Source organism: Osmerus mordax, chromosome 2, assembly GCF_038355195.1.
Source record: "Osmerus mordax isolate fOsmMor3 chromosome 2, fOsmMor3.pri, whole genome shotgun sequence".
NCBI lineage: Eukaryota > Metazoa > Chordata > Actinopteri > Osmeriformes > Osmeridae > Osmerus > Osmerus mordax.
In genome coordinates, this window is record NC_090051.1 from 6,346,811 (window position 1) to 6,357,498 (window position 10,688).

At 46.7% G+C, this 10,688-nt stretch overlaps 1 protein-coding gene across 1 annotated transcript; it reads left to right on the plus strand.

The window, feature by feature from the left end:
- The first annotated feature begins 400 nt into the window (after positions 1 to 400).
- LOC136960360 (zinc finger protein 271-like) lies at positions 401 to 1,339 on the plus strand. Its single transcript, XM_067254833.1, has one exon. The coding sequence runs from the start codon at positions 401 to 403 to the stop codon at positions 1,337 to 1,339; it is 939 nt and encodes a 312-aa protein (XP_067110934.1).
- The last annotated feature ends 9,349 nt before the right edge of the window (positions 1,340 to 10,688 follow it).

The window sequence follows — 10,688 nt, forward strand, 5'->3', positions numbered from 1 at the left end:
CGTATTTATCACAGTGTTGTGTTTCTCCAGTAAAATAGAAATCATAAAAACATACACCTCCCACCAAATGATCAACATTACATATGCAAAGTGGACAATATGACAGACAAAAGAGTTCCTTCATGTGAAAGCTGAGTTCTCATTGGAACTGTTTCTTCCAGAACCCCTACTGGCCAATCATACTTGATCATGGGCGGAGACTAGACAGAGAAGACACCTTAAGGCTCCAGAGAGACTACAGAGACTCAACCAGAGAGACTACAGAAACTTGAGCAGAGATACCACAGAGAGACTCAACCAGAGGGAAACTCAACCAGAAACAGCAGTAACCAGACAGAGGATCAACTAGAGAGAAAAAATCTTCCAGAAACTAGATACAGGATCCAGAGAGAGCTGAATTATGAAGACACCTCACTGTGATATATGTGGGAAGAGCTTTTCCATATCCAATAACCTTAAAAAGCACATGAAGATCCACGCTGGAGAGAAGCCCTACAGCTGTGACCTTTGTGATAAAACCTTTAGCCAAGCTGCAAATGCCAAAGTTCACCGTAGGATCCACACTGGAGAGAGGCCCTACAGCTGTGACCTCTGTGGTAAAACCTTTAGCCACTCTGGCAATTTCAAAGTTCACTGCAAGATCCACACTGAAGAGAATCCCTACAGCTGTGACCTCTGTCATAAAACCTTAAGCAGTGGTAACAGTTTAAAAGTTCACCGCAGAATCCACACTGGCGAGAAGCCCTACAGCTGTGACCTCTGTGATAAAACCTTTAGCCATGCTAACAGTTTCACAATTCACCGCAGAATCCACACTGGAGAGAGGCGCTACAGCTGTGACCTCTGTGGTAAAACCTTTAGCCAGGCTAACGATTTCACAATTCACCACAGAATCCACACTGGAGAGAAGCCCTACAGCTGTGACTTCTGTCATAAAACCTTTAGCAGTGGTAACAGTTTAACAGTTCACCGCAGAGTCCACACTGGAGAGAAGCCCTACAGCTGTGACCTCTGTGATAAAACCTTTAGCCATGCCAACAGTTTCACAATACACCGCAGAACCCACACTGGAGAGAAGCCCTACAGCTGTGACCTCTGTGATAAAGCCTTTAGCAGTAGTAACGGTTTAACAGTTCACCGCAGAATCCACACTGGAGAGAAGCGCTACTGTGCCCTCTGTGGTAAAACCTTTAGCAGTTGTAGCGGTTTCACAATTCACAGCAGGATCCACACTGGAGAGAAGCCCTACAGCTGTGACCTCTGTGACTATTCATGTAAAACAAGTGGCCATCTGAAGAGTCATCTGCGTGTCCACAATAGAAAAACCCCAAAGCAGTGATGTCTAGGGCCAAACTGTCCCAGTAGTAGTACTGTAGAGCTCCTTTTTTGCATATTTCTGTGAAACTTGTTAAATAAACATTAGCTAGCTACACTATGTACCCTCTAAGCTAAATATCTATTACTTGTTTGGACAATTTGATGGTGGAAAAAAGTAAAACCCTTTTAGTTATGGAGAGGAATATAGCTAGATAGCGCTAGTTCTTTGGGGTGGGGGGGGATTCCGGTTTTTCCACTTATCACCAGAATGGTCATAACTTTTAAACAAAATAATGTTTTTTTATTGCCCACATAATTATGTATATTTCATATGCTCTAAGTGTTCCTTTATCTTGTAATAAAAGTGGTTGAAAAAGTACGAACGGAGAAGATTATTGTAAAAGGATGATTTTCCTTAAATAATCACGCATACATTTATGTAATTAGAAAGCCCTTCTCTTCAATATTGTAGGGCTGTTTTGGCAGCCCCTTTGTCACTGGTCACCCAGACACTCGTCTGGGACAGTCGTTGATTTGCATGAATGCTAAAATGACAATCACACCTTAATGACACACCTCTGGAAAGGTGGTCTCAACAGTTGAAGAGGAAGGTGGACCGAGGAAGACTGAAATTATCATTAAAAGTTGTGTTCTTGTAAATATTGTTCTTAACAGCTTTTAATGTCATGTTTGATATGATTTTGTTTCTTATTTTATGTATTACATTCTAGAAATAATTGTATTGCTATAACATGTACATTTACAGGGTTTACAGAGTTTGTGCTTGCAGCAGACCAACATGTGTTTACACATATTCCCTTGTCTTGCAAGGGCACCACTTGGTCTACTGCAGCCTTGATTAATGATCCAATTTGAATTTGTATGCGTTAGACTTTTCAGTCATATGACCGGTGTCCCCATTTTAGTCAGGTTTGGGTGTATATAGGAAGAAGTTTTTACCACTAACTTTGAGTTCTGTTTACGATACAGCTCCGGTGCGTTAGGCGCCTAGTCTTCATTGTGAATACCTTTGTTAACCATTTATTGTGCATTTTAAGTTACTTGTTCTCCTTGAAACGTATCTATCACGCTACGGCGGTGAAAACGTTGATCTAGTCTGGTTGATGCGGATAATACTGATTACAAACATAGACTTTTGAAGTAGGTTTAAACTTAAGGCCTCTGAGTCACTTACGGTGGATCTCCACGCTCCGAAGGAATTTACCGGAGCCTCAGTGATTGGTTTACATACTAGGTCTACTATGGTTAAATCCATATTATAGTAATGATAAACGACTGATTAGTGAACACGCATACTTTAGGGTCGATGCTCTGATCAAGCAGACGATTTTTACCTACGCCAGAGTTTCATGTCATTAACTGTTTAGCGCTCAAGGTTACAGGTAACGCACTTGTGCATATTTCTAAAATTGGAGTCAGATATTAACGAGTCAATTATCTCCCTGAACATCTAACCAGAATTAAATTGGGTTTCCCAAGCCGGGGACAAACACCAAGCGTCTCCAGCCTTACGAGATCTTCCCCAACCTACAATATGATATAAACAGGGCAAGTGTATGATTCAATACGAAAATGAATGAAAATAGGAATGCATGCCTATCATTAGGGTTTGGTACCGAAACCCAGTTCCACTATGGAACCGGTTCCTACGCAACCGGTAGGAATCGGACCGGATTAGAATGCAAATTTTGGTTCCATTTAATGTGTTGACAATTTTTTTTTTCCTCTGTCGCTCCAAAACTGACATAAAAATATCACACTTTCTCTGTAGTCTACCATTAGATAGCTACCGTAAATGTAGGCTACTTTCAAAATGCCATATTTTCCCTCTGGACCTCAGTCGTTCCAGGTCTTTTCTGTGTGGAGTTTAATTTTCCCCACGCCTGCGTGGCTTTCCTCCGGGTACTCCGGTTTCTCCCACCATCATAAAGACATTGCATCGTATGAATGTTGGTGAATGAATGCTGGTTGTGGTCGGAGGGCGCTGATTGGTAGCCACGCTTCTGTCAGTCTGTCCCGGGGCAGCTGTGGCTACAGTTGCAGCTTACCACCACAGATATGACTGTGTCTGAATGAATACTGGACTCTGTAAAGTAACTTTGAGTACTTAGAGAAAGCGCTATATAAGATATATCAAGAAAAAATATATATTATAATAATCAAAAAGAGTATTGGGACACCACTTACTCTCACGGGAACGTGCAAAACTAAGGGCTAGGGGTAAGGGCTAGGGGTAAGTATTGGAGTAGGAGTATTGGGATTCTGCCTAAATCTTGTCAGTATGTGGATAGGATGAAGTACAGTTTATTAGAGTCAGTGTGACCTGTGGACAGTGCTTGGATGAAATCCAAGCACTGTCATGTAATGTGAACTATTACTATGCATTCGATATTACTGACTAGTAAGACAATTTCTATACCAAAACCCGTTCCCATGCTTCGTTGACCTCAACAACACCGTGGGTGTACAGAGGACAATCGTGGTTTGCTGAAGTCAGACAGTGCCACCTGGATGATATGCTGCCTATACAGACAACGAGGAGGAGGGTTAACAGGCCTAAAAGCGGCATGTGTAACAGCATCCTCAACCGTGACGAGGATGTCAAAACGAACTCTCCCTCGGCAACTGCGCTTAGAAATACAGTACCAACCGATGGAGCAGTTAGCGCTCGTCGCCAGTCTTTCAGGGGAATGCATGAACAGTTAACATGTCCGATCTGAGAGTCCAACATGTGTGAAGCTGCGGCAAAACAAAAGACAAGCAGGCGGGTCGTCCTACAAGCACAGCGATTGGCAAAGTGCTGATCCGATGATCCAAAAAAGGTCACGGCGCCAAGTGTAACCGGTGTAGTCTGCGTTGATTTATGGTGTGTGAGAACCACTATTTGATAATACCCCCCTCCAACAATCCCCCATTTCTCCCCTCCTCTCTCCTTCTTCCACTCTCTCTGCCCTCACCTCATCCCTCATTCTGCCCTTTCTCCCCTGCACTCTTCTGCTTCTCCCTCCCTCCTGCTCTCCTCTTCCTCGTCTTCCTCTTTGATAAAAAAATAAGACAAACACCCCCCTTGCATACAAACACACCTGTGTGTGGGCAAAGATGTGTGAGCAGATGAGACCACTTGGGATCAATAAGAATGGTGCACAATGTTAATTGCGAAACACTCATTGGGAAATTGGGAAACAGTCAACATGCTCAACACAAACTTGACCAAACTATATGTATTGTGACGCCACGAGAGGCTACACAGCCCTCAGCGGGACAGCTCAAAGTAGTGCGAGGACACCGGGGTCGAACAAAACAAGGAGTTTATTAAAGATCTTCAGAATTAACAAAAAAAAAACTTCCAAACGCACATAGGATTTCAAAAAACGTACACGGCGCCTCTTCTTGGCGCAGGAATCCTCCTCCTCTCCAAACCCCACACACCACCTAACTGTGGCTCTCCCTCTTAAACAAAACCCCTCTGGTCATCAGGGTCTGATCAGTCCCAGGTGCGCGGGAACGCCCCGCTTTGAGGGAGGGATGGAGCTCCCGACTCCCCCAGCAGAGGGAGCCACAGCTGCTCAGGGCTGCATCCACCTCCGGGGAATGTAGCACCCCTCCAGGACCCAGCGTCTCGTGACCTCACAGTATCTAAAAACTTTAGAAAAGCTAGTGTTTTATCTCATTTTTATACTGAAGTACTGAAGTAAAGTGCCTGTGTACTATTAATGTGACACACAATAATTGGCCTTTGTGTGGCTGCAGTCATGATATGGAGAGAAACACAAACAGCTTAGAAATTACAAGGGAGGTATAAACTAAATGCCAATGTTTTTATTTGTATGTATTAATACAAAAAGTATTAATAACTCCGTTATGCATTTCAGAGTGTGAAATGGCTACGGTGGTTGTTGAAGGGACAGGTCCTCTCTGTCTCCGAAGTCAGGTCAGTAAGCAGGCGGCTGCCTTTAATGGTGAGTCTCGCAGCTACAACAGAACGCCTTGGAGAGAGCTGCAGAGATCCTGTGGAAGAATCCTTTAATGGACTTCTTCTTCTTCTGTTTCTCTACGCTGGAGGACTCCGGAGGATCTGGGCCTGGACAGGGAACACCATCACACAACAGGAGATGATGTCACACATAACAAGCACTGTCCATTTAGTTGAAAAGAGTGTGTGTGTGTGTGTGTGTGTGTGTGTGTGTGTGTGTGTGTGTGTGTGTGTGTGTGTGTGTGTGTGTGTGTGTGTGTGTGTGTGTGTGTGAAATGGTGGGAGAGCCAACTAAAGTGGGAAAGCCTAAATGAACAAATATGATCTGACAATATATCATGACAATATATCATGATCTCACTTCCACAGTTGAGGGGAGTAACTGAGTTAGACTTCTTCTGTCCTTTGGCAGCAGTACTCTGTGTACCCTTGGTGACAGCATTGGTCTTCTTTCTCATCTGGGATGGAAGTGAGACCAAAGACAAACATAATTCATAAAAATTATTAAGTGTTTTACATTATGTTGACAGGAAATAAATGAGCAAAGTCTAGTTCAGGCATGGCACTCTGGCAGCGCGCGTCATACGCTCATTAACTACACCTGTGTTAGCCTGCTCAAGCCCATTGAGCTACGTCCGATTAAGCGGCATTCAAAGGCTGCGCAGATACACACACACACCCCCGGTTGCTGTATGATCTGTGCTGCTGCCAACCTCCACCCTCCCCTTCTCCCCCTTGTTGTCTGTATGTTCTATCCATCAGGGGGATTATATCTCTATTTGCTCCCTGCCTCATATTCTATGTATGTATGTTGCTCGCTAATGGACTGGGTCTCCTAGATACATACACTGCCAAAATCAAATCTATTTCCATGTCTATGGTTATCAATAAATGCTCAAATCTAAAACGTGAGTGGCTTGACTGAACTACATTAACTGTAACTATCTATCTAATGTGGTGGGATGGGTGTAGCTATGTGGTAGAGCATTTGGCTGTGGATCAAGATGTCAGAGGTTCAAATCATCCGTGTGTGTGTGGCTTTGAATAAAGAAATCTGCTAAATAACGACATCTACTGTTTACTACTCATACATAATGTATTCTAAACATGCATACTTTGAACCCTTTCTTGTCCTAGACTCAGTTCAGATCAGGTCTACCCAGTGTGTGTGGAGTTGTTTTCAGCTTACCAAGGTGAACCATCTCTGGAGGCTGGAGGGTTTGGTTTTTCCAAGATGGCCCAGATTGTCTCCATCTGGGCAGGGGTCCAGAGCCATGGAGCTCCTGGAGATGGAGGAGCTGTTGGAGGTTTGGTAGGGCCAAGAGGAAGATACATCAGATGTGGAGGAAGAGGAGGAGTGACAGAACTGGGAGGTGGAAGAGGCTAAATCAGAGGTGGAGGAAGAGGAGGAGTGGCAGAACCGGGAGGTGGAGGCGGATGAGGAGCTATCGTCAGATAGCTCAGATCCATCATCTATCCTCACATTTCTTCTGAAGCTGGAGCTTCCATTGACCTTTTCCAAGCCAGCAGAGTCCTGAGCATTCTCCTTCTCCTCACAACCTGTTTCAAAATGAACGGTAACATCCGACACAGCAGGAGCGCGCCAGTCCTCGGCGTGGCGGCAGATCACCGTGGCGATGGTCTCGGCCAGGCAGCAAATGGCTCCCGCTTCTCCGTGGCGAGCAGAGCGGAGCTGGGCCCTGCTACTTTTAGAGCTGAGTGACAGCTTAGCGTAGGCCGCCTCCAACATGGCCTCAAGGGCGTCTGTGCCACTGAAGAACGGGCTCTGGGGCTGGTGATCCAGGATGAGGCTGATCCCGTCTTGGGACCAAAGAATCCATCCCACTTCCTGAAGGAGAGTAGCCTCTAGCTTCGAGGGGGTGGGGGCGCTGGAGGTCGAGGGGGACTCCTGGAGGGCTAAGCGTACCATCAGCCCGTGCAGGAGGTCCCGCAGGGTCTGGTGGTGCAGGGCACTGGGCCCGGAGGGTGTCCAAACCTTCTCCTGGATCAGAACCTCCCCGGGCTGGAGGGAGGGGGTCTCAGAGGGCCTTGGGGGCAACCAGGAAAGCACCTGGACCTGCTTAGGGAAACCTGAAGCTCCATCATCCTTCCCATCTTCCTCGATATTCATTTCCGTGGCAACATTGATGGCTTTGGTCAGGCAATCTGACATTTCTTCCTCTTTGTGGAAATCAGAAACGTAACCAACCGTATCGTAGTTGGGGACAATGATATCAGCCTTCTCCGACTGGCAAACTTCCTGGTTGATGAAACCTAAACTCAACTCTGGCTTGGGACTTCCTGTTGTCCCTTCCTGGTCAGTGGCTTCAGAAGAGGAGCTGCTAAGGAGATCCGCCAGCCTGGCCATGGCCTCAGCATCAAGGCCTAGCACAACAAAACACACTCACACTTTTAAGTATCCTATTATTATTATTATTATTATTATAGCTATTACCTATACTTTTCTTTAAACAGTGATTGACTTTGATCGCTAACATTAATATTATAGTTATTAACTATACCTACACTGTCATTCAGCAGTACTGTAACACTTACAACTGTAGTTACACAGTGTTACTAGTTGCCTGAACACCTGAATTCCCTTCGGGGTCAATATAGTGATTGAGTAAAAAAATGTCTCTACCTTTGTTGACCATGGCCATGGCTTTTTCTGGGTCATTGCAGGTACAGTGAAGGACACCTCCCACCTTCATGGTTAACACCTCAGATATGGCCTCTAGTGCCCCCCTCTGGTCCTGGCTGGCAGAGGAAGATGGCCGCAGCCTGCTCTGTGAGCTGTTTCTACCAACAATCCCTTGGCTGGGGCCCGGCGGAAACTTGAAGGACCAGTCCAGAGACGAGTCGCTGCTGTCGCTGTCGTCTAAGGATGCATTGCTGTCGGAGTCGGCCCTGTCCTCCTTCCACATCCATTTGAGGTGATCGTTCATCGGGACACGTTCATCCGGAAGAAAGATGACCAGGCCAAGGAAGTTCTCCATCAGTTGTTTGAATGCCAAGTGGAGGAAGTTGTACATCAAAGGACTGAAGAGCTCCCAGTCCAGGCACTGCTTGGCCTCCAGGTTCTGGACGTTGGGCTGGGAGTGGCAGCGGCTTGCCGAGGGGAATCGTCCCATCTGTGTCTCCAGGAGCAGATGATATATTTGAATAATCAGCTCCTCGGAGAAGCAGTCGATCCTCGCCTGCAACACCCTCGTACCAGTGCTTTGGGACACCAGCAGGCGGTCCAGGTCGTACTCGGCCTGGTCGAAGGATGAGACAGAGGAGCCTTCGTCACTTTCGCAGTTTTCGTCATCAGAGACGGATCTGGAAGCTGAGTGTGCCATCTGCACAACGGTGTCCAGCATTTTTTGAGCAGTGAGGTTGAGGTTGTGGCAACTGGCAACACTGTTGGCCTCACTCCTGGGACTAGGGCTCCTGGTGGCTGACTTGGAGAAGAGAGGAGTGGTCTCCTCCTTCTGCAGGTTCTCTTCCTCCTGCTCCTCCTTGCTGGCAGAGCTGCACTCCTCCTGCTGGGTGTAGAGAGGGAGGCTTTCCTGACACGAGGGTGTGCAAGCCTCCTTCTCCTCCCTTCCCTGGACCATGTTTCCCAGCAGCTCTCCCTGGCTGCTGCTGCTGCTCCTCCTGCTTCTTAGAACACCCTCAGGTTGGTCTGAGCCCTGAGAAGAGGCCCGGACCTGGGAATGACGAGAGCATGAACTCTCCCTCCTGAGGTCTGGAGAAGCCACAGGGCTGAAACATATCTTCTCACTCAACACCCCAGACCGGACTGGAGACAGCAGACCTGAAGATCTGCTGCTCATGGAGACACAGTTGCTGCGGGAGGAAGCGGCAGACAGCGGGTCTTGGCTGAGGTGATGGACCTGGTAAAGGGCCATAGCGGGCAGCACCCCCTCATCGACCACATGGAGAACCCACTCCATCATCTCCTCTGAATGCTTCTCCAGCTCAGCTATGTTCTTGTTCTGAGAGAGAGAGAGAGAGAGAGAGAGAGAGAGAGAGAGAGAGAGAGAGACAGAGACAGAGAGAGAGAGAAAAGTGTGAGGGGAAAAGAGACAGAGAAAAGGACGTGGAGAGAGAGGAGAGAAAGGCAGAGTAAAAAAAGGGGGAGAAAATTAAATCGCATACAGATACACAGTTATTGTCAAGCTGAGTAAAAAAATATTGTGAGTTATGAAATAAGCAGTTTATCTACCTTTCTCAACAGGACCTTTTTGATGAGTCTCCACTCACTGTAACAAGAACAAGAACGGATGTGTTCCTTTCTACAGTACAATGACAACTAACGAGACATCGTAACATTGTGTTCATCAGGGCAGTAGCCTAAAGAGGACGTTAACAGGGACACTTACGAATGGGACATCATAGCTTCTAACAGAGGCTGGGGCATGGTCTCCCGGGTCACTGGGTCATCCAGGGTGGGAGGTGAAGACGGTGGAGACTGAGCCTGAGGTCGGCGTGGAGTTAGAGGTGGAGACGGAGGTGATGTGGTTGGAGATGAAGGTGGAGGTAGAGAAGAGTTTGTTCTCTCCCCATCATCTGGTGTGGACCTGCAGCTTAGGGTCTTAGGTTCCTCTGGGCTGAATGGCACAGAGGCTGATGGTCTTATTGGTGGAAGAACACCTACATGTAGAGGAAAGTCATAGTGTGATTGGTGGATCCCTCTCTTGATAGAAAGTGATCATTCAATCATGAATGTTGTACTTTTGATACATTAATAAATCGATACTCACAGTAGCTGGTCTTGGACATGAGAGGCATCTTCACACATGCACCACCAATCACCTGCAGGCAAGACAAAAACGCTTAGCAAGGCATAGTAACATCAAAGTTAGAGTTGTTGGAGACGTGGAGGTAGATTAAGTTGAGGGGAAGTAGGTGGTGTCTGTAGTACTCAGTGAGGGGATGAGGGCCGTTTACTCACCATCCTGCCTGGTCTTGACAGTTTCTGGGCCAGGTGTGAACCTTGGTCAGCAGCTGGCGTACGGCCTCCAGTGCCCACATCAACCCTCCAGGACTCTGCCTGGGGTCCCTTGTTAGCCCCTCCAGCTTTGTCCGATCCTGCAGCCTTCCTGCCAGCCTTGGTGTTGCGGCCGGCCTTAGTGCATTGATGAGGCAACAACATTATTAATGGCAAAGGCGGATGTTACATCACCATAACAACATACTTATATTGTATGCTTTAACTTCCTCTCCCAACCTACAGGTCCATAGAGTGAAACTGCTTACAATCACAAAATGCTCTGATAAGTCCTCAGGCATAGTTTAAAACTCTTAAATTGGTTCTTCTGTGCCACATGGGTGAGGCATGTGTTTCCAAAGCACTAACACTATTATCAGAATTATATAATATTGTATT